Source organism: Molothrus ater, chromosome 29 (assembly GCF_012460135.2).
Source record: "Molothrus ater isolate BHLD 08-10-18 breed brown headed cowbird chromosome 29, BPBGC_Mater_1.1, whole genome shotgun sequence".
Taxonomy (NCBI): domain Eukaryota; kingdom Metazoa; phylum Chordata; class Aves; order Passeriformes; family Icteridae; genus Molothrus; species Molothrus ater.
In genome coordinates, this window is record NC_050506.2 from 1,979,836 (window position 1) to 2,005,642 (window position 25,807).

General features: G+C 53.9%; 1 protein-coding gene across 1 annotated transcript in view; it reads right to left on the reverse strand.

The window, feature by feature from the left end:
* The window catches only part of LMNA (lamin A/C), a 28,571-nt gene extending 3,014 nt beyond the window's left edge, over positions 1–25,557 (reverse strand). The window contains exons 1-11 of the mRNA XM_036397810.2: positions 25,109–25,557; positions 6,433–6,589; positions 6,162–6,287; positions 5,112–5,282; positions 4,604–4,729; positions 3,848–4,068; positions 2,857–3,061; positions 1,999–2,106; positions 1,713–1,832; positions 1,543–1,638; positions 271–522 (exon numbers count right to left, since the gene is read on the reverse strand). Of these exons, the coding sequence (XP_036253703.1) occupies positions 271–522; positions 1,543–1,638; positions 1,713–1,832; positions 1,999–2,106; positions 2,857–3,061; positions 3,848–4,068; positions 4,604–4,729; positions 5,112–5,282; positions 6,162–6,287; positions 6,433–6,589; positions 25,109–25,458 (1,932 nt within the window). The 5' untranslated portion in view covers positions 25,459–25,557. The remainder of the gene's footprint in view (positions 1–270; positions 523–1,542; positions 1,639–1,712; positions 1,833–1,998; positions 2,107–2,856; positions 3,062–3,847; positions 4,069–4,603; positions 4,730–5,111; positions 5,283–6,161; positions 6,288–6,432; positions 6,590–25,108) is intronic.
* Between the last annotated feature and the right edge of the window lie 250 nt (positions 25,558–25,807).

Below are 25,807 nucleotides of genomic sequence, written 5' to 3' on the forward strand. Positions count from 1 at the left end.
TCACAATGGGGAATGCTCTGGGGTGCCGAGTGGGGATGAGTGTGAGATGGAACGGGGTGGGAAGCATCACTTTCCAATCCCTCTCAGAACCCCCCATCCCTTATAAAGAGGTTTGTGTGAGCTCAAAGAGGAAGAGCAGGGAGAAGGAGAGCTGGGAGGGGGACGGCATTGCAGAGAAAGGACAGTGCCAGGACAGGGCGCCCCAGCAGCACGGGGCCGGCTGGCAGCGCGGTGCCAGGGGCTGGCACTGGCACTGGCACTGGCACTGACCTGCCTGCGGGGGCTGGAGCTCCCCAGGAGGTAGTTCCTGGTCACCAGGCTGTCCCCGAGGCCGATGCCAGAGTCGCCCATGCTGCGGTAGCTGCGGGTGACGGTGACGCTGGAGCTGGACGAGCCCGAGGACATGGAGGTGATGCCGGCGTTCTGGGAGCCCGACTTGTCAGCTGGCTGGCCACACGTGCCACACACCACGGTGCGGGAGCGCAGGTTGTACTCGCCGGGGTCCCCAGAGCCACTGCAGCCCTGCACACGGGGGGGACAGACGGACAGAAGGGACTCAGGGCCCTGCCAGAGCGTGCTCTGCACAGAGTCCCTGCCCTGGGGATGGTGGCAGCACCAGGGTGACACAGGAGAGCTCTTGAGGAGAGCCTGGCTCACCTGTCCTCTCCATCATGTGGTTTAGAAATAATATTTAATTAGTAATAAATAATGTAATATAATATAATATAATATAATATAATGTAATGTAATGTAATGTAATGTAATGTAATGTAATATAATATAATATAATATAATATAATATAATATAATATAATATAATGTAATATAATGTAATATAATGTAATATAATGTAATATAATTGCTATATTATATTATATTAAATTCTATTCTATTCTATATATAATATATATTATAATTATATATATTATATATATTATATTTAACATATATTACATATATACACACATATATATATACATCTATACATACAACATATATATAACATATATAATATATATAATGTAATGTAATGTAATGTAATATAATATATTTTTATTTATTTATTATTTAAATAATATTTAATTAATAATTAATAGTATTTAATTACTGCGTTTCTAATCCCAAGTGACTGGGGCCAGCACGCTGCCAGTGAGTGATCAGGAGAGGACAGAGCAGAGTGGGTGATCCTCAGTGAGAGGACAGAGCAGCTGCTGACAAGAGGTGTCATCCATCAACTTCCCACCATCCTATCCTCCAAGCAATGCTCAGCCTCCCTCTGACTCTTCTGAGCCTTTTCATGGCACGTCAGGGTTCTTTAGGCTTGGAGACGACTTCCAGCAAGGTCTTCAGAGCTTTTTTAGTGAGCAGCACTCTGCTTCAGATGCCAGAGGTCAGTGTGGCTTCTCTGATGCTGCTGTTTCCACAGCAGCCTCCCCACTGCCTTCTCCTGTATGCCTGATCCTGCTCCGAGCTCCCTCCCAGCCTGCCTGAAGCTGCACCCCCTTGGAACCAGCAGCATCCCCTACCCAGGGCCCTACTCACATGGTGGTGGCGGTGGTGGATGCTCATTTCATCATCATCCTCATCCTCATCGTCATTGATGATCACAGTGCGCACCAGTTTCCTCATGGCCACCTCCTGCAGGGGACAGGGGGTCAGTTGGGAGGGTCAGTGCCTGTCACCCCTCATCCCTGTGCCAGAGCTGCTCTCACCTCCCCGTTGGAGTTGATGAGGGCGGTGCGCAGGCTGTCCCCGGAGCCCCAGCTGCTCTGGGCTTTCCACACCAAGTTGCTGGGGGGGCTGTGGGTTGCTCCAGCTCCCGAGGCCCAGATCTAGGGAGAAAAGCAGGAGCAAAGTGACTTCTTCTGGTCTGCAGACTCCACAGCCTGGCGGGTCTATCACCACACACCAACCACTCCATGTAAGTGGCCTGGCAAGGTTTGGGATCTTGGCAAGGTTTGGGATCTTGCCTGGATCCTCCACCAGGCAGGGACTCACCGTGACCACCTGGCCAGCCTTCAGGGTGAACTTCGGGGGGAAGCGGTAGGTGAGGGGGGGATCATCCCCATTCTGCCTCTTGATCTGCCAGTTCCCCATGGCCTGGTCCTGTGAGAGAGAGCAGGAACCTTCAGAACCCTGGTTCCTCCCCAGCTTGTCCCATTCACCTCCTGCCCGTAGGGTGAAGCAGGGCTGAACCTCACCCCTAGGCTGTCAGGAGCCAGGACACCCCTCTGGCTGTCCTGAGCAGCCCAGACCCCGGCCAGGGGGCTCAGGGACCCTGGCACAGAGCCCACAATGCCTGTGTGGTTTTGATTATGACCCCTGGAGCAAGTCACCAAACTTAGATGAAGATCAGCAAGCTACGACAGTTTAAGTAGAATAATAGTGAAATTATCACAAGGTGAAAAAATAGATTTTGGGGTTTTCAGAATGGGGGTTCAGGGGGCAAGATGGAGGGATCTGGGCATGTCCAGCCTTTCTCCTTCTTCTTGGCCTCCATCTTCTGCTGTGATGGTGGCACTTTTGGATTGGTTTAGAGTAGAAGCTCAGTGTCTAACACAGGTGATAGGTATTGGGAAGTAATTGTAAATATTGTACAGGTAGTTTTTAGTATAAAAAGACAACACCACCCTGGGGCAGGGCAGAGTGGTGAGAGAACACCTGAACAGACCTCGGCAGGACAGGAGAAAGAATTTTATAGATAAGAAACAATAAACAACCTTGAGACCAAGAAATGAAGAGCCCTGACTCCTTCAAGCACCGGGCTGGGAGAAGAGACTTTGGAACTTTTCTTGGGGTCACTCTGACAAGCTAGAAACCCCGACACCAGGGATCTCACACCAAAGGCAAACTCACCTCGTTGGACTTGTTCCTGAGACGGACAAATTTGCCCTCCAGGTCCACCTCCTCCACGCCAACACGGCCACTGGTCCGGGCATGGTGGGAGAAGCTGGTCCGACTCTCGCTGTCCTCCAGCTTCCTCTTCTTGGAGGAGCCTGGGGTGGACAGGTGGCTTCGGGATGCACCTTTGTGGGATGAAGGGCTGGGGGACAGCCTCAGCCTGGCAGGGGGAGAAGAGGAGATGAAGCCAGTGAGGACACAAAGGCTGGGACCCTGTTGAAGATTGCAATGCAAGGTGTTTTTTCCATTGCCATCTGTATGGCAGATTATCTTTGTCAAGTGGGCAGTTTGCTTTATCTCTCTCTCTTTGAGTGACCACATTCACACCTCCCTGGGAGGGGACATCTGCTGATAACAGCTATGGAATGTCCCTGCATGGCTGATAAGAACTATAACATCCCATTGGGAGATGTGAGCCCAGGGGGAGGAGCCAAGCATTGCTACCCAGATATAATCCAGAGGTTTTTGAGACACCAGCACGGCTTTCTCCACGGGATTCCCCAGAGGAACAGCAGCTGCCTCTCCTTCCACTGGATCCTCAGAGGCAGAATTCATCCTTCTCTACAGGACCCCCTTGCTCCAACAGAACCACCCCTGATACTTCAGGAGGGCTGCAGCCACATTTCCAATGGGACTGCCACCAACACCCTCGCCCACAGGGTGTCAGGCTGGGTTCTGACTCTGGCAGTGTTGTTCTAGTGTACTGCATTGTTTATTTTATCCTTTATTTTTTTTTCCTTTTCCCTATTAAAGAACTGTTATTTCCTACTCCCATATTTTTGCCTGAGAGCCCCTTAATTTAAAATTTATAGCAATTCAGAGGGGTGGGGAGGGTTTACATTCTCCATTTCAGGGGAGGCTCCTGCCTTCCTTAGCAGACTCCTGCCTTTCCAAACCGAGACAGACCCCGCATGGCCCAGAGCTGGGCACAGCACCCTGAGCTCACCGCTCCTCCTCGCCCTCCAGCAGCTTGCGGTAGGCGTTGATCTCCATATCCAGGGCCAGCTTGATGTCCAGCAGCTCCTGGTACTCATCCAGCTGCTGCTGCATGCGCGCCCTCATCTCGGCCATCTCCCGCTCCTTGTCGGACAGCAGGCGCCGGTTGGTCTCGCGTTCCCTGGCCAGAATGTCCTCCAGGTCGTGCAGCTTCGCCTCCTTGGCAGCCAGCTGCAGGGAAGGGACAGATTGGTCTCCTTGAGCCAGGTCTTATAAGCTCTTGGAGGTCTATATGACACCCGAGATAGCTCAGCCACCTCAGAGGGCATCAAATCGGCAGGATGGTTTTTGTGGTGGTGTTGGAAACAGAAGAGTTTTAATAAAAGGCCAAATAGCAGCTCTTTACAGAGAAAACTGGGTCAGGGACATGAGGCTCTTGCTCCTGGTAAAACACCTCACAAAAGCAATTACTGCCTTTGTTCTCTTCTTTTTCTAGTAAATTGCCTAGGTGGGACTTTTTGGCTTCTGTCCAATTGGCTATCCTTAAATTTGATGTGAAGTCCCCAAGTTCCTATGAGATGTCTTTTCACCCAATTGAGGAGAGAAACTTCTGAGCTTTTTTCCTTTTTTAAAGAGACAAAGGATAATTTGGTCACTCCATCAACAGGGGGCACATCCCTGCAGGGAGGGAAGGTGAGGGCGAGCCACTCCACCTGGGACCATCCCTAGGGCAGACATCCCAAGGAACCCTTTGGTCTCAACCCACCTGCTTCTGCAGCTGGCTGACTTCTGAGGAGAGGTTGTCAATGCGGATTCGGGTCTGCTGCAGCTCCTCATGGGCAGCGCCCACCATGTTGCTGTTCCTCTCAGCTGACTGCTTGGCATTCTCCAGCTGGGGGACAGGACAGGGACATCAGCACCTCATCACCCGCAGCCCACCTGCCCTCTTTGGGGTTGGAAGGAGAGGAGAGGAGAGGAGAGGAGAGGAGAGGAGAGGAGAGGAGAGGAGAGGAGAGGAGAGGAGAGGAGAGGAGAGGAGAGGAGAGGAGAGGAGAGGAGAGGAGAGGAGAGGAGAGGAGAGGAGAGGAGAGGAGAGGAGAGGAGAGGAGAGGAGGGAAGGGAAGGGAAGGGAAGGGAAGGGAAGGGAAGGGAAGGGAAGGGAAGGGAAGGGAAGAGAAGAGAAGAGAAGAGAAGAGAAGAGAAGAGAAGAGAAGAGAAGAGAAGAGAAGAGAAGAGAAGAGAAGAGAAGAGAAGAGCGTGGGGGATCTGCTCACCTTCGCCCCGTAGGTTTTCTCCAGTTCCTCCTTGTAAAGCCTGATCTGGGCCTCGTGCTGGCTGCGCAGCTCCTGCAGGGCCTCGGAGAGTTTGCTCTCAAACTCGCGCTGCCGCCCGTTGTCGATCTCCACCAGCCGCGTCTCGTGGCGCCGCTTGGTCTCCCGCAGCTCCTGGGGACAGCAGGGGACACTGGGTTGTCACAGGGATCTTTTATGAAAAATCCTTTCCTTAGGGTTTTTTCCTCCTGAGAAGCTGAGAGGCCTCAGGAACAAAATGTAAGCAATGGTTATCTGCTGCTGTGGAATGCAACAGGTGCATCTGGGATTGGGCTCATGTGGTTGTTTCTAATTAATGGCCAATCACAGCCCAGCTGGCTCAGACTGTCTCAGTCACAGGATTTTGTTATCATGTGTGACCATGTTCACAGGGGTCTTAGGTTGAGGAAGAGACGAGGATCCAACTCCTTGTTTCAGGAGGCTTGATTTATTATTTTATGATATATATTGTATTAGAACTATACTAAAAGAATAGAAGAAGGGATTTAATTACAAGGCTAGCTAAGAATAGAATAAAAAAGAATGATAACAAAAGCTTGTGGCTCGGACTCTCTGTCCGAACCAGCTGGGCTGTGATTGGCCATTAATTAGAAATATCCAACATGGGCCAATCCCAGATCCACCTGTTGCATTCCACAGCAGCAGATAATCAATGTTTACATTTTGTTCCTGAGGCCTCTCAGCTTCTCAGGAGGAAAAAATCCTCAGGAAAGGATTTTTCATAAAAGGTGTCTGTGACAATCATTCTTTTTCTATTCTTAGCCAGCCTTCTGATGAAATCCTTTCTTCTATTCTTTTAGTGTACTTTTAATATAATATATATCATAAAATAATAAATCAAGCCCTCTGAAACATGGAGTCAACATTCTCGTCTCTTCCCTCGTCCTGGGACCCCTGTGAGCACAGCCACACTGGGTCACCTCAGGGAGGGGACACAGCACACCCAGTGGGGGTGATCCCAGCCCTGTGATGTGGCAGCACCTCACAGCTCACCTCGCTGTAGATGTTCTTCTGGAATTCCAGCTCCTCCTTCAGGGTCTGCAGCCGGTTCTCGGCATCCACACGGCGCAGCATCTCATCCTGCAGCTGCTTCTTGGCTTCGCCCAAGGCGCTTTCCAGCTGCCAGGGGGATGGAGAAGGAACATCACAGAGGGCTCTGGGTAAGGCTGGGGACCCACCACCCAACTGCATCTGCCCCACAGCCCCTGGCAACCCCAGGCAGGGGGGGTAAAAAGGGATCCTTGGCTCAGCTGCCACTGCTCACCTTGGCCACCTGTCCCCTCAGGTCCCGCACTTCATTTTCCAGATTCCTCTTCTCACCCAGGGCTGTGGAGAGCGCAGCCTCCTTGGAGTTAAGCAAAGCCTCCACATCCTTAAGGCGTGCCTGGGCAGTCAGCAGGTCCCCTTCCTTCTTGGCATTCCTGCAAGGCAAAGGGTGGCACAGGTGAGTGGCACAGCAGGAATAATCACAGCCATCAGGAAATTATGGAGCTGCTTTGGTTCAAAGGGACCTTAAGGCTTATCTAGTTCCACACCCTGCCATGGGCAGGGACATCTTTCACTAGACCAGGTTGCTCCAAGCCCTGTCCAACCTGGCCTGGAGCACGTCCAGGGATCCAGGGGCAGCCACAGCTGCTCTGGGCAACCTGTGCCAGGGCCCCACCACCGTCACAGGGAAGAATTTCTTCCCAATATCCCATCCATCCCTGCCCTCTGGCAGCGGGAAGCCATTCCCCCGTGTCCTGTCACTCCATACCCTTGTCTGAAATCCCTCTCAAAACTTTCTAGTCCCTGTAAGTACTGAAAGAGACTCTAAGGCCTCATCAAGCTTCTCATCCACCAAAACCTCCCAGTTCTTCTCCTCAGGGCTGTTCTCAGAAAAGCCTTTGCACTGTACCCCGAGCACAAAGAGTGTCACTGCAGCTCCTCTCTGATCACTCCCAAAAGGGCTGCACTGCTGTCCCTAAGAACCACCCACAAGGGGAGCAGCACATCCCAGCCAGCACAGCCAGCCCTGGCTGGGACACTGGGAAGCAGGAAGGGCTGGGGATGACCGGCAGGGCAGGAGGAGGGCCAGGGTGCAGCACCCAGGTGCAATCTGCACACCCACAGCACGGCAGGAGAGCAGGGCTGAGCAGGCTGGGGCTGGCCTGGCCCCGTGTGCTGTGCTGGGATGCAGGGCAGCGTGGTGGGACACTGCAACTCCATGGGACCCCCAGAAATGGTAAAAGTCTCTTTTCCCAGCCTGGCTGTTGAAGAAGGAGTCAGGGCTCTTCATTTCTCGCTCTCAAGGTTGTTTATTGTTCCTTATCTTAAAAAAATTTCTCCTGCCCTGCCGAGGTCCATCCAGCAGGGCAGTTCCAGGCACTCTGCCTGCCCCAGGGCAGGGTTATGTCTTTATACTAAAAACTACCTGTACAATGTTTACAATTACTTCCCAATACCTATCACCTGTGTTAGACACTGAGCTTGTACTCTAAACCAATCCAAAAGTGCCACCATCACAGCAGAAGATGGAGGCCAAGAAGAAGAAGGAGAAAGGCTGGACATGCCCAGTTCCCTCCATCTTGCCTCCTGAACCCCCATTCTAAAAACCCCAAAATCTACTTTTCCACCCCGTGATAACTTCACTATTATTCTACCTAAACTGTCGTGGCTTGCAGATCTTCATCTAAGGTTGGTAATTTGCTCCATGGGTCAAATAATCAAAACCACAGGTGTTTTGGGCTCTGAGCCCCCTGGCAGGGGTCTGTGACAGAGTTCACAGGGGTCCAAGGATGAGGGAAGAGATGAGGATCTGACTCCATGTTTCAGGAGGTTTGATTTATTATTTTATGATATATATTATATTTAAACTATACTAAAAGAATAGAAGAAAGGATTTCATCAGAAGGCTGGCTAAGAATAGAAAAAGAAGGAATGATAACAAAGGCTTGTGGCTCAGAGTCTGAGCCAGCTGAGCTGTGATTGGCCATTAATTAGAAACAACCACATGAGCCCAATCCCAGATGCACCTGTTGCATTCCACAGCAGCAGATAACCATTGGTTACATTTTGTTCCTAGGCTTCTCAGGAGGAAAAATCCTAAGGAATGGATTTTCCACAAAAGATGCCTGCGACAGGGGTCTTGGCCGTTCTGGACGGCCAGAGGGATGCCCTGGGCTCCCACTCAGCTCAGCTGGCGCTCAGTGGATGCGGAGCTGTGGTGCCTCACCCCCCCAGCCCCACCTCTGCCATCCCCACCCACCATCCTGGCCCCCCTCTCTGTTCCAGCCACTCCTCGTCCCCGCCGTGTGACCGGGGAACCTGATCTGACTGCGCACCAAAACACAGCCTGAAGCTATTTCGGTCGCTCCTATAAAAAGAAAACACCCAAGGGCTCCCCAGCAGCCGCCAAGCCCGGGCTGGGACTGTCACCCCCTCCTGGGGCCAGGAGGGAGCACCAGAGCTGGGACACGGCGGTGACAAACCCAGGGAGTGGCTGAAGCACTCGGCCCATCCCATGGCAGCACCCAGAGCCCAGCCCAGAACACCAGGAGCAGACCCAGGAGAGGCGGGACAGCGCTCCCAGACTCGCAGACGAGGGATGTTGGAAGCCCCTGGATTGGCCAGCAGCAGATTTTCCTGCATTTCTTTTTGTTTCCCGCCCTGAGAAGTTCTTCTGTTATTCTGGGTTTCAAAAGCCCGGGTTTCAACATCCCAGGCTACTGTTTTTAAGTGCAAACCTCCCTTCAAATCCCAGGATATTCCATGTTAAAAGAGCAGGAATTCCACTTAAGGACAGTTAAAAAAAAAAAAAAACCAAAAAACCCACAATTCCTACACGTACAGTAACAAAATTCAGAATCACTTAAAGTGCTGCTGTCAGGAAAAGCAGAGCCCAAGGGTCTCTGGGAATGCAGGAGCAGCTTGCAGACTTTTTCTTGGAAATGAGTGAAGATCTTTCTTCTGCCTCTCTTTCAATTTCTGAAAGCTCCTTTCCCAGCCCAGAACACTCTTTATTGTGGTGCAAAGGGCTCAGTGTAACACGTTGGGTCTGTACTGAATTCTAGAACGTATCTGTGGTGGGATTTTCATATTTTAATGTTTGGGGCTCTCAGGTAAGAGGGTCTCAATGCTATGCACAGAGTATGATTTCATAGCCCATAAATTCCATAAACCAGCCTCTTTTATGTCTAAATAGCATTTCAGCAGTCTAGAGAATTTGGAATTTTGCCCACGGAGGAATAACTGACCAAGAAACGCTGCTGGTCCCTCTTTTCCAGTAAACCACAGTCTCATTTGCTGCTGGAGCTCTTTCCTGTCCAACCCCCTCCTTTCGTGCCAGTGACTCACAGGACAAGAATGCCAGCTGGGAGTGGGTCCCAGGCTGCTCCAAGGCTCGCTGAGCTTTCCCATCTGGCCCTGGCTCAGCCCCGTGGCCAGCGTGGCCACCCCAGCACTGCTGGTGGGGTGCAGCCCTGTCCTTCCTGAGGAGTGATGGGGCTGCTCCTCATCCCTGGGTTTGGGGCTTCTGCTCATCCCTGGGGCTTGGGGCTGCTCCTCATCCCTGGGGCTTGGGGCTGCTCTCTGCTCATCCCTGGGGTTTTCCTGCTGCTCTCTGCTCATCCCTGGGGCTTGGGGCTGCTCTCTGCTCATCCCAGGGGTTTTCCTGCTGCTCTCTGCTCATCCCTGGGGTTTTTGCTGCTGCTTTTTGCTCATCCCTGGGGGTTTGGGTACAGCTGGAGGACTCTGGCTTGTTGGGATGGGGCTCCAGCACGACCTGGATGGTGTCACTCTTTCAAGGGACAGCAGTTCCATTAACCAGGGACAAACAGAGGGAAAAACACTGAGGGTTACACTTGTGCCTGCAGCAGATTTGCCTCTCCAGGGACCAGAAGCATCCAGGGCTCTGGGCATCAAGGCCTGGAAAGCCCCACAGTAAATCCCAGCCTCAAAGACAAATCCCTTTTGCTTAGAAGCCTCCTGTGCTCAGCTCTGGGTTCCACTGTGAGGAGGAGAACCAGGAGCTTGGAGCTCACCAGGCTGAGCTGAGAGACAAATCCTCTCCTGTCCTGGGGGGTCCAGTCAGGCTCCCTGGGCCCTGAGCATCTCCCCCACGCTCCTTCCACGCACACCCTGGCCCCAAAGGTGGCAGCAGCCTCTGGATAAGGAATCAGCACACGGCTGAGTCCTCTCTGGCCGTGGGGACCCCCAGCCCCAACCACTTCAGGCCAGCCCTGTTGATCCCTGCTCCAGCCCAGCCAAGGTTTGAGTTTTCCCCTCTCCTGCCCTCAGGTCCTGCTTTTATTCCAGGGAAGCCTCACGGGCTCCAGCTGGCGCTGGGCTAAAAATAAAAACTTCCATGGCAGCTGTGTCACTCCCACTTCCCTGGAGAGGAGGATGAAGACAGACCTTCCTCCTCCTCCCCAGAGCGTTTCACTGGTCTCTGCTAGAGCCTACAAGATCCCAGATTCCCCAGTGAAAAGGGAAGCAGAGGCTCATTCTGGAGGGCTGGGTGCCTCCAAATCCCACAGGATTTGATCCCCTGTGCTGTGAGAGCCAGGGGTGAACACAATCCAAGAGGAGAAAAAACAACAGAGGCATCAAATCCCCAAGAAACAAATGTCTCAGGAGAAAAGATGGAGGGAAAAGGGGCCTCAAGACATTTTATTTTTAGCTTTTAAAAGCAGGAAGAAGGAAGAAAAAAAAAAAAAGATTGAAAATTGCAGCTGAGCTGCCAGAAAATCCAAATGTTAATGGAAAGTTGGATCTGCTCTGGCTGCGCTCAGCACAGACAGACACGAGGCTGTGAAGTCAGAGGGGGCTCAGGGACAGCCCCACAGAGCTGCATCTGCTACTGCTCCCCCCTTCTCTGCCCCAAAAATCCCAGCCAGGAAACCTGGCAGGTCTGGGCTCTCCCTCTGGAAAAGTCAAGACAGGACAGAGTTGTTGGAGCAGCTCCAGGCATGAGCCCACCAGGCTGCTGGAGAGGTGCCAGCCCTCCCTGAGATGCCAGAGCCCACTCAGTGCATTTTCAGGAAACACTCTTTGGTTTCCCTCTCCACTATTAATCCCCACAAGTGTCGCTGAAGCATGGGCAGCACTGGGCTTTGTGCACTGGGAGAGGATCAATGAGTGGGATGGAGCTTGTAGAGGCACAGTTCCCCTCCTTCCCTGCCTCCCAACGGCAGCTGCCCCACCCTGGAAAAGCTGCCAGCTCAGGGAACTCGCTGGCTCCTGCCCCATCCATAAATCTTCATGGAGCTCTGCAAATCCATGATTTTGGAGGCCCAGCCTGCAGGTCTCAGTCCCACCTGGCTGCCAGGGCCCACAGCTGCCAGCTCCTGGCTATCCCAGGAAAGGCTTTCACACATTTACAGCTTGGGAAGGAGGGGCAGTGTGTGCCCAGATCGCTGGGAGGACCCAGGAAATCTGCTTTGCTCCACCTTGGGCAGGCTGCTCTCCGTGGCACTGCCTCCAGTGCCAGGGATGTGTGCCAGGGTCACCACACTGCCACGGTTTGATGCTGGCACAATGCCAGTGTGCCCATGCAAATGCATCGTCCCTGGTGTCTGCTGTGAGATGTGACCAGGAATAGAGCAAAGCAGGCTCCAGCTTAGGGATCAAGAGGAGAAAACTTTATTAACCTACAGCTATATGTAAAAAAAAAAAAAAAAAAAAAAAAAAAAAAAAAAAAAAAAACCACACAGAAAGAATGAAAACCTTCCAAAAAAACCATTCCTGCTCCCCTCACCAAATTTCCAGCACATCTATCTCTCAGATCACCAACTCTCAGTCCATCACCACCCTTTAAATAATCAATTCTCAGTTCATCAGGGAGTGAGGAGTCTCTCTTGTGTTATAGGCTTCTTCTGGAAACACAGTTGAGACCTTGTGTGTGTTCCATGTCACACGTGGCACCGTGTCACAGCCATGCCAGGGATCATCACCCCACTGCAGGCATTGCTCCCCGCTCCCAGGGGCTGTTTCCCCTTCAAGGATTGTCCCCCCACCCCAGAGAGCAGGGCCCCACCGGATGAGGAGAGGCAGAGCTGGAAAAGCCCTGCAGTGGGGCAATGGGAATGTGGCAAAGCAGCTTCTCCCAGCTTCTGACTCATCTGTGCCGCAGCAGCTCTGCCAAATCACCAGGATAAACACGGGCTGGTCTCCATGCAGGGGAGCTGGAAATAGCCAGCATGATGCACAGCAAGGACAGTGTCTGCACGGAGCCAGCATCCTGTGGGGCACCAGAGGCAGCTGGGCATGCCAGCACCAGCTGTGTGCATGGAAACAGCTCCCACATCTGGCACCAGTGGTGCCAAAGACCCTTCCCGGTGCCAGGGTGAGCGCCGGCCCTGCCACACGCTCCTGATGCACTCACGGCCATGGGGCTGAGGGGTTTGTCCAGCTCCACGTGGCCCCTGTGGAGCACAAACAGCTCCCTGGCACCTCCCAGGAGCTGGGCTTCCCCTCCTGGAATCGGGATCTGGCCTCTCATTGCGCCCTTAAAATGAACCAGAGCTGCTGCTTCGTTGGGAACCAGGACAAAGCCTTTCATGGGGAGGCAAACAGACCCCCCTGTCTAGGATTCCCCAAATCCAAGATGTTCTTAAAATGAACCAAAACTACTGCTTAAAATGAACTTAAAATGAGCTTAAAATGAGCTTAAAATGAACCAAAACTGTTGCTTAAAATGAACTTAAAATGAGCTTAAAATGAACCAAAACTGCTGCTTAAAATGAGCTTAAAATGAGCTTAAAATGAACCAAAACTGCTGCTTAAAATGAGCTTAAAATGAACCAGAGCTGCTGCTTTGGCGGGAATCAGGACAAAGCCTTTCATGGGGAGGCAAACAGACCCCCCCGTCTAGGATTCCCCAAATCCAAGATGTTCTTAAAATGAACCAAAACTACTGCTTAAAATGAACTTAAAATGAGCTTAAAATGAGCTTAAAATGAACCAAAACTGTTGCTTAAAATGAACTTAAAATGAGCTTAAAATGAACCAAAACTGCTGCTTAAAATGAGCTTAAAATGAACCAGAACTGCTGCTTTGGCAGGAATCAGGACAAAGCCTTTCATGGGGAGGCAAACAGACCCCCCTGTCTAGGATTCCCCAAATCCAAGATGTTCTTAAAATGAACAAAAACTGCTTAAAATGAGCTTAAAATGAACCAAAACTGCTGCTTCGTTGGGAACCAGGACAAAGCCTTTCATGGGGAGGCAAACAGACCCCCCTGTCTAGGATTCCCCAAATCCAAGCTGCTCCTGTCCCTCCACAGCTCCCATCAGCAGGAACACCTCACCTGGGAGCTGTGGGTGCACACCTGACCATGCTGACACCCTCAGGAATCAGCCACACACGTCCCTCTGAAGGTCTGGAGAAGCTTTTCTCCTCCTGGATGCACCAGAACAAAGACCTGTCACCCTTCACCCTCCCTTCCTGCCACGGGAGAAGCACTTCAGCCTCAGCAGCACCACAACAGCCACGCTCTGCTCAAGAGCTCCGAGCACTTTTCTGACAATTAGCAGAATATTAATTGTTCAGAATTAACAATGCTGCAGCTCAGTGCTGGCTGGGGAGCCCCAGAGTGGCTCACTCCCTGTCCAGGCTGTCACGCCAGCTGGTGACTCACCAGCAGCTCAAATGGAAATCCCAAATCACCAACTGACGCTGCTGCTGCTTGGGCTGAGTCCCCCACAGTAACAGCCCCTGGTTTTGGAAGGGGTTCCAGAGCTGGAAAAGGGGGTTTTGCCCTTTTGCCACGTGGGAGTCATCAGGGGGATGGGAAGGATTTGGTTTTCCATGGCCCACGTTGTGGTTTTGGGGGAGGTTTGTGTCAGGCATAAATCTGATCCTCTGCACAGACAAAGAGCAGGACTTGTCCTTCATGCACAAGTGTCCCAGCTCGGAATATGCATCACAACACCCCAGTTTTGTGTCTGCCAGATCCTGGCTGCCTGGGAGACCCTCTGGCAGCTGTGGGACCCCCTGTTACCCACCAGCTCCTTTTCTCAGCTCCCTGCCAAAAGCTTTTCCAGGGTGCAGCAAGGCCCAGGAGACAGAGGCAAAGAGGATGCAAAGCGCAAGGGGGATCAGCCCTGGAGTCCCCAGTGCTGGGGGGAGCACAGGGAGCCCAGCAAAATGAGGGCAGGATTTCCCTGTGGGGAATTCTGCCACCAAGCCCTGGGTTACCTGGAACAAGCCTGGGGGGACATGCAAAGTGCTACCAGTTGAAACTTGATTTAGCAAAGCTGGCCCAGTCCCAGGTCTGTTAGCAGAGCTGGTCCTGAAGAGCTTGGGGATTACATGGCATTGAGAAAACCTGGCCAGTGTCTGTGCAGGTCCTGAGGGGGCTGAGCCTGGGGTTTCCTTGCTTGGAAAAACTGCATTTTCCACTGGAAAAAAGTCACCAAGCACCTGAACAGGCTGCCCAGGGCAGTGGTGGAGCTTCCCCCTTCCTGGAGAGATTTAACAGACAGGTGGATGTGGCATTTGGGGACACGGCTTAGTGGTGGCCTTTGGGGGAAGTCAGTGATCTTGGAGCCAACCTGAATTATTATTTGATTTTATGTCTTTATGAACCTGAACATCTCAACTTCTCAGAACAGCAAGATCAAACATTGGCCAACCCCACTGCAGCCCAGGCTCAGCACAACCCAAACCCATGCACTCCAAACATGCCAGCCTGCCTTTTCCTAGCTTGCCATGAAGTCATGAATTGGGTTAGCTAAAAGACACTTGATGGCCTGGGATTGAACCATCCTAAATATAGATTAAAGCAATAATACCCTTTAGCAAGAAAAAAATAAACTCACTAACGAAAGCTGAGCTGGAAAGTGAATTTTTTTAGACACAACTCAAATATGTTAATACACCACCTTCCACACTGCTCAAATCCACCTTCTGAGGGCAAGATTTCAGTAGGAGAGACACGAGAAAAAAAAGCTTTGAGATCATGGAATATTCTCAGTTGGAAGGGACCCACAAGGATCACAGATTTCAACTCCTGCACAGGACAGCCCCAAAAACCCCCACCATGTGCTCGAGGGCGTTGTCAGCTTGTTTTTCCCAATCCAGAATTTGCTAACAGTTTGCTGCGCTGTCTATTGCTGACTAAAGCCAAAGCCTTTGGGAAGAGGAAGGAAGAATGAAATTCCAAGTCTTGATGCCACTCACCGTTTTAACAAGTCAGATTTGTACCGTAAATATAGTTAAATTACACAATTAAGTAATAACAAATTAACAATTAAGCTTTGGACTGGATGAAATAAAAGGAGTTTTGCCCAGCCTTGATTATCTTACTCCAAACACAGCAAAAGCAAAAGCTTTTGAATAATTGAGCTAAAACTTAATGGTAAAGTTCTGGGTTTGGGGTTTTTTTTTTTTTCCACGCAGAGCAGCTCTGAGTGCTGCCCCTCCACGGAAGCCCCAGAACATTCCGTTCACTCCAACACATCCCAAACCCATAAACCAGCACCTCAAAGGATGAAGACAAAGCAGAGATTCCCGGTGTTTCCCTGGGAGATTGGGCACGGTGGGAGCCTTACAAAAGAAGTTAAAAACAGGGAGCTGAGTCACTGTGTTAGTCATGCCTTCAGGACAGGAGCAGTGGGGGAAAACAACCCTAAACTGGTGTTGAGCTGGGAGCTGGCGACACAGCCAGGATGTGCAGCAGGGATGCAATGCCAGGGAGGCAATCCCAGCCCCAGCAGCAGGGAAACACGCTGCCACTGTGCAGATGTGGCTACAAATCCCTTCCCCTGTGCAGCTCTTGAGCCCAAAGAGGGGTGGGAAGGGATGAGGAGGTCGCTCTGTACCTGCTGCATCCTGATCCACAATGGAAACAGGGCCCTGTGCAAGGTGGGACAAGGCAGAAAGGAGGCAAGAGAGGTAAACCAGCCCCAGCAGCAGGGAAACACGCTGCCACTGTGCAGATGTGGCTGTAACTCCCTTCCTCTGCCCACACGTGCAGCTCCTGAGCCCAAAGAGGGGTGGGAAGGGTGAGGATGTCACCCTGTACCTGCTGCATCCTGATCCACAATGGAAACAGGGCCCTGTGCCAGCTGGGACAAGGCAGAAAGGAGGCAAGAGAGGTAAAACAGCCCCAGCAGCAGGGAAACATGCTGCCACTGTGCAGATGTGGCTACAAATCCCTTCCCCTGTGCAGCTCCTGAGCCCAAAATGGGGTGGGAAGGGTGAGGAGGTCGCTCTGTACCTGCTGCATCCTGATCCACAATGGAAACCTGTGCCAGCTGGGACAAGGCAGAAAGGAGGCAAGAGAGGCAGAGCAGGGGATGAGTTCAAGGCCTCCTTTTTCTCTTCAGACACAGCAGCAGCTCGCCCCGTTTTTCATAAATTGGGTACGCAAAGCTTCTGGCCAGCAACATTTGCTTAAGAAACAAAGCAGGGGATTGTTGGGTGCAGATGCCACGCATTCTCCTGGGAGCAAAAGGCTTTGCTAGCCGGATCCAGCAGCAGATAAAGGCACACAAGGTGTTTACATTGCCCACAAGGTCTGTTTGCATGTGGCGGTGGCTGCAGCGGTGCCGAGTCACTGCCGGCACCGGGAGCTCCAGCTGCTGCTGGGGTGGCTCTGGGGATGGATGGGGATGGGATTCCAGCAGGAAAATGCGGCTCAGCACAGGGATGAGCAGCCACCAAGGTGCCTGCTGCACTGTGCCTTGTGCAGAGCTACCACGGAGCCCAGACCTGCTTGGCACGTGGGCAGGAAACCAGCACTTCCCCAGAGCGAGGGCTGCAGTTGTGGCATCCCTAGAAAGCACAATTTAACCCCAGCTGCTGCTTGCACAGGACTGCCCGTGAGCAGGAGCACCGTGAGATGCTCCAGCCTCCCCACCAGGTCCTTCCTGCCCAGCCTCACCTGCCCACCACGCACCCACCACCCAAACCCACCCCAGTCTGGGTTTTTTTTTTGCCCTGGAACTGCAGAGCTGAGGCTGAGTGGCACAAAGCAGCATCTCTGCCCTGAAAACGGGGCCTGGTAGGCACCCAAACAGCAAAACACAATGCCCAGGGCTGAGGCTGCTCTCCTCAATGCTCCCCTTCCCCCTAAAGCCCCCAACACGGAGGCTCAACTTGGAAACCTCTCCCCAGTTTGTCCCAGTATAGCCTGGTGTCTGGCAGGGGAGCATCCTGGCAGCCCAGGGTGCTGCTGGGCCGTGTGCCATGGTGCCAGGAAGGAAGGAAGGGGCAGAACTGGGCTGCAGGGCAGGGGGGGCCCCCCCAAAGCACAGCCCAGAGCCAGATGCTGGGCATGAGTCACCTCCCTGCTCTGCCCTGAGCCCTGGCACGGGGCTGTGATGGAGGGCACACGGCTCTTCACAGAGGAGCCATGGAAAATGAGATATTAGTGAACACTGGAATTGAGAGAAGTCGATTCTGCTCTGTTTGGGTGGAATCAAAAGTGTTAATTGCAGAGGGAGATGGGCAGTGGGACCAGGGTGTGCTCCAGGGCTTTGTTTGTCACTGGGGCTTTGTAGGATTGAAAAATGATTTGCATCAGGTCAAGAAGCAGCTTCTGACATCTGGAGGAAGCTGTACAGTTATTTTCTCTCCTTTTCCTCAGTCAGGGTTGTTACAAAAGGCACAGTTGGAAGGCAGTTATTTTATTTCTTTTTCTCACTCAAAATTCTTGCATTGCCTGAGGTTTTATCTTGAGCCCTTGGCTGTGATTAAAAATCGTTTGAGTGTTGATTGGGATCGGTGAGAGGAAGAGATGGGAGGGGTAAAAGCAGAGGGATGTGGTGTGTGGGCAGAGTTTGGTGCTAGAGAGCAGGGAGAGGATCCCAGGGATGGATGGAGATGATCCCAGGGATGGATGGAGAGGATCCAAGGGATGGATGGAGAGGATCCAAGGGATGGATGGATGGAGATGATCCCAGGGATGGATGGAGAGGATCCCAGGGATGGATGGAGATGATCCCAGGGATGGATGGAGAGGATCCAAGGGATGGATGGAGAGGATCCAAGGGATGGATGGATGGAGATGATCCCAGGGATGGATGGAGAGGATCCCAGGGATGGATGGAGAGGATCCAAGGGATGGATGGAGAAGATCCCAGGGATGGATGGAGATGATCCCAGGGATAAATGGATGGAGATAATCCCAGGGATGGATGGAGAGGATCCCAGGGATGGATGGAGAGGATCCAAGGGATGGATGGAGATGATCCCAGGGATGAATGGAGAGGATCCAAGGCATAGATGGATGGAGATAATCCCAGGGATGGATGGAGAGGGTCCCAGGGATGGATGGAGAGGATCCCAGGGATGGATGGAGAGGGTCCCAGGGATGGATGGAGAGGATCCCAGGGATGGATGGAGAGGATCCCAGGGATGGAGCAGCTCTGCTGTGGAAAGAGGGGACTGGCAGCTGGCCACCCCTCCGTGCCCATGGGCACTGGGCCAGAGCTTCCTTTGGGCTCCCACCCCTTTTGGAGCCCACTTTGCACCCCCACACCAACAGCTTGGATGTTTGCTTGGGCTCATGTGACTGCAGGGGGTCTTAGGGAGAAACTGTGTCGGCAAGCTGTTAATAAATAACCACAAGAAAGTGAAAGTTCTCAGCTCCAGTTGAGCGCTGCAGCGTGGTCATGCCAAGCTCTGCCTGACCAGGGTGGTGGCACTGGACTGGGTGGCAGGAGGACAGGCAGGAGGACGTGTGTGTGTGTGTGTGCAAAGCAGCAGCCAGAGCAAGTGCCTGGAGGTGGCTTTTGTGCAAGAGGGAGGAGAGACCTCTGCTATCAGAACCTTGCTCCTACAGAGGTGCTTCTGAGCCACTCACAGCCCCGACAGAAAAATTCAACAGGAGAGCCCATGTTTGATATTCAGCAGCTTCAGGAGAGCCCATGTTTGTTATTCTAGAGCTTCAGGAGAGCCCATGTTTGATATTCAGTACCTTCAGGAGAGCCCATGTTTGTTATTCAGCAGCTTCAGGAGAGCCCATGTTTGTTATTCAGCAGCTTCAGGAGAGCCCATGTTTGTTATTCTAGAGCTTCAGGAGAGCCCATGTTTGATATTCTAGAGCTTCAGGAGAGCCCATGTTTGTTATACAGCAGCTTCAGGAGAGCCCATGTTTGATATTCTAGAGCTTCAGGAGAGCCCATGTTTGTTATACAGCAGCTTCAGGAGAGCCCATGTTTGTTATACAGCAGCTTCAGGAGAGCCCATGTTTGATATTCTAGAGCTTCAGGAGAGCCCGTGTTTGATATTCTAGAGCTTCAGGAGAGCCCATGTTTGATATTCTAGAGCTTCAGGAGAGCCCATGTTTGATATTCAGCAGCTTCAGGAGAGCCCATGTTTGTTCCTACCTGGCTCTGCCACCTCTCTGCAGAGACACAACACCAACGCCTGCAAGTTGCAACCCCACAATTAAAGAAGGTACAGTACAGGCAGGGCAGCACCCACCCTGTGTGCTGGGGAACTTTGTCCCTGCTGTTGCTGCAATTCCCAGCTCTGCTAACCATGGGAAGCAGAAATAGAGCGTTGGCTGCAGCCTGGGGGACACCCCAAGCCAAGGGCTCCTTCACCTTCACTGGAAAAAGGTAATTGCTTTATGACAGAGAACCTGAAATGTTGACTCAGCCTCACCAGGAACAGAGGTGTCCCAACCCCAGCTGGGTTTTGTGGTGTCTCTGTGGGCTGAGCTCATTGCACCTCATTAACCAACTTCCACACCCTTTGGCTTTCCCCAACACCCACACAGCCCTGAATACCACACCATGGTTCATGGACATGCTGAGACATCCTTCATGTGCAGGAACAAGGAAAAATGAGGGGATTTTATTACACTCTTATCAAGGTTGTGGAGTGACTGGGCGAAGCAGAATGGCTTTAAAGTGGGAGGACAATTTAGACAAGGTATTGGGAAGAAACTCTTCCCTGTGAGGGTGGTGAGGCCCTGGCATTGCTCAGAGAAGCTGTGGCTGCCCCATGCCTGGAAGGTAGCTGAGGGTCTGGCTGTCACTGAGATGTTTCTGCAGCCAGGGCTGCAGCTGCCACTGCACCAGGCAGGGCTGGGGGACCGTGCCAGCCCCCACAGTTGTTCAGCCTCACACTGGGGACATTCAGGCCTGGGCAGGGAGGGGAAGGGAGCAGAGGCAGGTGGGCAGCCAGGCCTGACACCGTGCTGTGTGATGGCAGCTGTCAGCAGGGACAGGTTTTACATGGCACCAGCCTCAGCTGTTTGGGAACATGCTGAGCTGGTCACAAAGGAACAGGCTCAGCAAACAAGCTCACAAAGAGCAGGATGGTGAAACAGGTAATGCAGCCAAGTGGCAGGACAGTGGGAGGTGATTCCCAGCTCACCCTGAACCCACTGGGCTGACACTTCCTGGGGAATCCTCCATGACAGCTCTAATTTTGGCCAGGACCAGAGGGAGAACTCTGGTGACTTCCTCCTTTCCTGGCTGCCAGCAGCACAAAAGGAAACTACCCCTCCCAAAGGGTATGAATTCAGCAGAATAAGGAGCTGGCAGCTGTCCCACATGTCCCACCCTGGCTGTGTCACCTTCTCTGTCTGCCTCCCTGAGCACCACACAGGGGAACTCCCCGTTCTCTGGGCTCTGGAGCTTGAGTGTTGATGGGATTCTGAAAAGTGAAGTGACACGTGCAAGGCTGAAAAACACTTGTGGCAGCATGTGAGACCAGGCAGGCTGGGATGGATCCCTTCCCACACCAAACACAGCTCTGAATCTCTTGGCAGTCGCTTCTCTTTAATCCCCAGCTCCAAAGAAAAGGTCCTTAGTTTTCCAGAGGTCCTAATTTTTCCTTTCATCCTAAATATATTTGAGGCAACAGGATTTCCTCTGACTCCCCTCATCCCTGGGAAAGGTGAGGGGATGAGCTGTGGCTGGCAAACACAGCAATGGGAGCGAGGTCACAAACCAAAACTGCTGGAGCACGTTTCTCTGCCACAATTTTTTTCTTGGAAAAAGAGGGGCTGGGTGTTTGCACAGGCAAGAATTCCTCTCCACTGGGAACAACTAATGAAAACCTTCTCCTGGAAGAAATGCTTTGCCACAGAGCCCTGCAGCGTGCCAGGAGGGCTGGAATGCCCAGCCACCCTGAGCTGCTGGCTGCACGTGTCAGGGGACACCCTGTGTGTCCACAGGGCCGCAGATTCAGGGGGGCTGGCGTGTTTAAGAGGGTCCCAGAGGGCCACAGAGGTCTGGATCAGCCCAGCCCTGTGCTGATGGCTCCCCCCAAAGTATCCCCCAGCTGCACAAGCTGCTCTTTGTTTGCTCAGAAAGGGCAAGGCCTCCTCCCAGCCAAAGCATTCCCTCCCTGGCAGGGATTCCATGAGGCAGACGGGGGAGAAACCCAGGAGCCTGAGGTTTCACCCCACGCAAAATGTTCCAGCACGAGCTCATTGCTGCTGAAGGAAGTGCAATTCCCTCCTCCCCCTCCCAGAAGCACTGAGCCTTAATTCTTTTTCCTCCCTTTTTTTCAACTGAACAGGTTTCATTTACCTGCTCCTGCCTGGAGGGTCACAAAGCATGGGGCAAAACCCCCTTGGGCTGGGGAAGGCTTGTGGAGTTCTCCTCCTGGCATCCCAGTGCTGCCTCCCTGGCTCTGCCCTTGGATGAGCTCCCCCCTCCACAACAACGTTTGGGGAAAAAGGAGATTTGTCCTCATTAGGGCCAGGGAGGAAGAGGCACTGCCAAGGCAATGCCTTAATCAGGTTAGGGGCTGCAATTCAGGAAGGCATTGCTCATCAGTGTGCTGCTAACGAGGGCTGGTTCCTGCCTGCAGAGGGGAGCTGCTCATGGTGTGGCCACCACATGGCCCCTCCTCACCCATGGAGTGGGCACTGAATTCCTCAGGGGTCTCTCCTGGGACTGAAGGTGCCAAGGGCTGTATTCTACACCCCCTGTGTCCCCAGGCTGCGGCCTGCACTGTGGGATGGGATGAACGCCCATGGAGCAAGGCAGGGGCTGTGGCTCTGTTCACCCTGTGAGTCAGAAGGCAGCTTAAGGACAGGGAGCAATGGGCAGCACCCAGCACAGAGCATCTCTCCAGCTCCATGGAAGTGCCCATGGAGGTCTCCCAGAGCATCTCTCCAGCTCCATGGAGGTGCCCATGGAGGTCTCCCAGAGCATCTCTCCAGCTCCATGGAGGTGCCATGCTGGAATCCAGGTCCTCCAAGGAGGGGACAAAAGCTCGAGGACACCAGGGATGGGGCATTTCAGACTGGTCTGGGAGGGGACGATGCCGGTGTTGCCAGCACCCCTGAGTCACCAGGCACCCTCCCCACACCCTCTGCCTCTCCTGAAGCGTGGCTACAGCATAGCCAGAGGCCATCCAGGGCTGGGGAAAAGCAGCACTGGGAGTGAGGTCACAAACCAAAACTGCTGGAGCACGTTTCTCTGCCATAATTTTTTCTTGGAAAAAAGAGGCACCAGGACAGGCAGGACTGCCCAGAGGGGTCCCTTGTCCTGGGGTACAACCAGAATCAGGCTGCTGAGGGTCCCTGTGCCAAGAGCCAGGTGGGCACTTTGGGAAACCCCTCCTGGATCACCACAGGCAGTGGGAAGATCCCACTGGAAACTTTCCCAAGAGAAGATCAGTTGGCCAGGAGCAGAGGGGAGGCAGCCCAGCTCCTCTCAGACCCTCCTCCACCCATGCAGCTCTTGCACTGCTACTGGTTAGACTGGTCTGTGTTTGCCCAGCCTGTCCCCCCTGCAGCCAGCAGCTCTTTCCCCACCCCAGACAGAGCACGCAGCACCCGGGGCCGTGTCACATCATGCCCTGGCATCCCGGCCCCCCGCCCTCCCTCTGTGCTGGCCAGACAACCCCTGCACCAGGCAGCGGCGATGCTGTGGCTGCTGATAACGCAGCCCCGGGAGCCTGCCCTGAGGGAGATACCCGCGCTTCTCCGGGGCTGACGGGCACAGCGAGGGGCGCAGAGAGCTGCCAGTTACTCATTAGCCAAAGTCTCACCGCGTCAAGGACGGTGAAACGGCCCCAGGGGTGACTCAAGGGCTCAGGGTGGGCGGGGAGAGGCGGCAGAGCGGGCACATCCCTGCCCAAGTGGATGGCAGGGAGGAGAACGGCGTCACAACAACGGGGTCCTCCTGATCCCCCCGACAGCTCTGACCCCTCCGCGGGGCTGGGCTCGTTGCCTCATGCCCCAAAAGTTCGGGACACCCCAGTCAAAGTGAGCACAAGGAGCAGCATCGCAGCTCAGCAGCCGATTGTGCTGCTCTCTGAGCAGCCCCGGCACACCGGGCAGGTGCCCTGGGACACAAGATGAGCTGCAGCCTCCTTGTAAGGGTTTTGGGGTTGGAGAGCAGCCCTCACACCGCGTCCTAAGAAGACAGGACAAAGCAGAGGCAGGAATGAACAGCAGCGGCTTCCCCCGCATCTCCGCTCTTCCATCGCGCCGTGACTCAGAGATGACTCAACACAGAAACAGCCCTGGAAACACCCCTGGCCCCCCGAGCCCGCGCCCCTGCTGCTCTCCCAAACCCACCGAAACCCATTGCTCGAGCACAAGCTGCTCTCCGGGAACCCCCACGAGTCACAGCACTCTTTCAGGGGCACAGTCTTTCAAGCACAGCAGCTCCCGGAGCGCAGGGAAAAATTCCACAGCCGTTTCCCAGCTCCAGCTCTCAGCTCCCCCTCCAGCCGAGGCTGCGGGCCGGGCATTTTTTCCAGCCCTCGAAAGATCGTGGCCAAGATAGTTCTGGGTTTGCATAAGGCAGAAAAAAAGCCTTTTAGACAGCTCAGCTCCTCCTCTCAGCAGCATCCGGATCCTCGAGATCCGGGAACAGGGATCTGCAAACCGCCTTTATCCGAGGACGAAGCTGCAGCGGCGCACGGGAAATAGAAAGCTAAATATAAACGCACACGGCTCCAACAGGCAGCACAGTCCCTCCCTCCCTCCCTCCCAGGTAGAATATTTATGTCATCTGCTAAGGAAGTTAATTTTAGCCTCATTTGGTACAGGCTCGAAACGAGGAGTCCAGAATAAGAGGCAAAAGATCAGTCGGAATAAGAGGGGGCTGTCCCGCCACTGCCCAGCCCGAAGGCGGCTGCGAGCCAAAGGTGATGACGGAAAGGAGCGGCACTCGGGGAACTGAGCGCCACAGGGACATGTCCCGACTCTGCACGGGCTGGCAGAGCCCGGGGGAAACCCAGCGCCAGCCTCTGCTTGGCCAGCAGCGACATTGGCCAGGGAGCCCCGTGTCCTCAGGGGACCTGTGCCGGTAACCGGGGACAGCCCCGAGGAGGGCAGGGGCACCCGGTGGCAGCAGGGAGGGGTCCACGAGGGGGGCATTTCTGCCGGCAGGGAGGGAAAGAAACGAGCCCGGAGGAATTCGAGCCTCAACGGGAGCCTCAACATCACCCGGTGACAGCTGCTGGGAGGGGGACACGAGCGCTGCCCGCATATTTCTTCCCCCCAAAACCAGGGACCCCACAGGGTGGGAGCAGCTTGGCACAGGGAGGGTTAAGGCAAACAAAAACCTGGAGCAGGTTCTTTAACCGGTGCCAAAGACAGCAAAGGAAAATAGGACGAGCAGGCGAAATCCGTAGGCAGGACAGAGCCAGCTGGCTGGCACCGCTTCCCGGGCTGTGCCGGAGCGTGTTTAGGAATAGCTCCAGCATGACGAAGGCAGAGGGGCCGCCAGCCCGGCGCTTGTAGCCCGCATAACACAGACCCTACCGGGGGCCCAGAGCGCGTCTGCTCAGCCCCTGCCCCAAGCGAGCCCAGCTCTGCTCCCAAATCCCCGCTCCAAGGGCATCCCGGCCAAAGATGGCGCTTGGAAGGAGAGCAGGGATGACGAGAGAGCTTCTCTCCTCTTATGGTCCCTACCACAGACACCCCAACCCCGGCCAGGCCACGGGTTTTTCCTCTCTCCCGGTCACTCCTTCCTCCCTCCCGGCTCCCTGCCAAGCATGACGGCAGCAGCCGCCATCCCCAGGGCACTCACCGGGCTTTCAGCTCCTTGTGCTCCTCCCGCACTTTGCTGAGCTCCAGCTGCAGCCGAGCTCTCTCCTTGGCCACCGAATCCAAGGTCTTGCGGGCATCCGCCAGCTCCGACTCGTAGGCAGCCTTGATGCCCGACACCTCGCGGCTCACCACCTCCTCGGACTCGGTGATGCGGAGCCTCAGGCCGGCGTTCTCCAGCTCCAGCGAGCGCACCTTGTCGATGTACACGGCCAAGCGATCATTGAGCTCCTGCAGATCCTCCTTCTCCTGCAGCCGGGTGATGCGGGTGGGGGACAAGGGGGTCCCCGAAGCCCCGCTGCGGGTGCTCCTTTTTTGCGAAGGTGTCGCCATTGGGGGTCCGGAGTGGAGGCGAAGGGCACGGCTCAGGTCACGGCGCGATGTCCCACGCCACCCGCCCAGCTGTCGCGGCAGCTCCCCGCCGGCTGAGTGACTCGCTTATATCCCAGCTGGGCTGTTCACTGGGAGGAGGAGCTGAGAGGCGGCGGCGGGTGGAGTTATCCAAAACCTGGGTGGAGACAACTCGCATCGGTCCCAGCCCTTCCTTAGGAAAGGCTGGGAAAATATTCCTGGGTAAAGGGGCCTTGGGAGGGGACACGGTCCGGGGAAACCCCCTTCCACACGCCTTTCTAGAGAGATTCCCCCGACAGAGGCTGGATTGCAGACTGGGGGGACTTGGCCA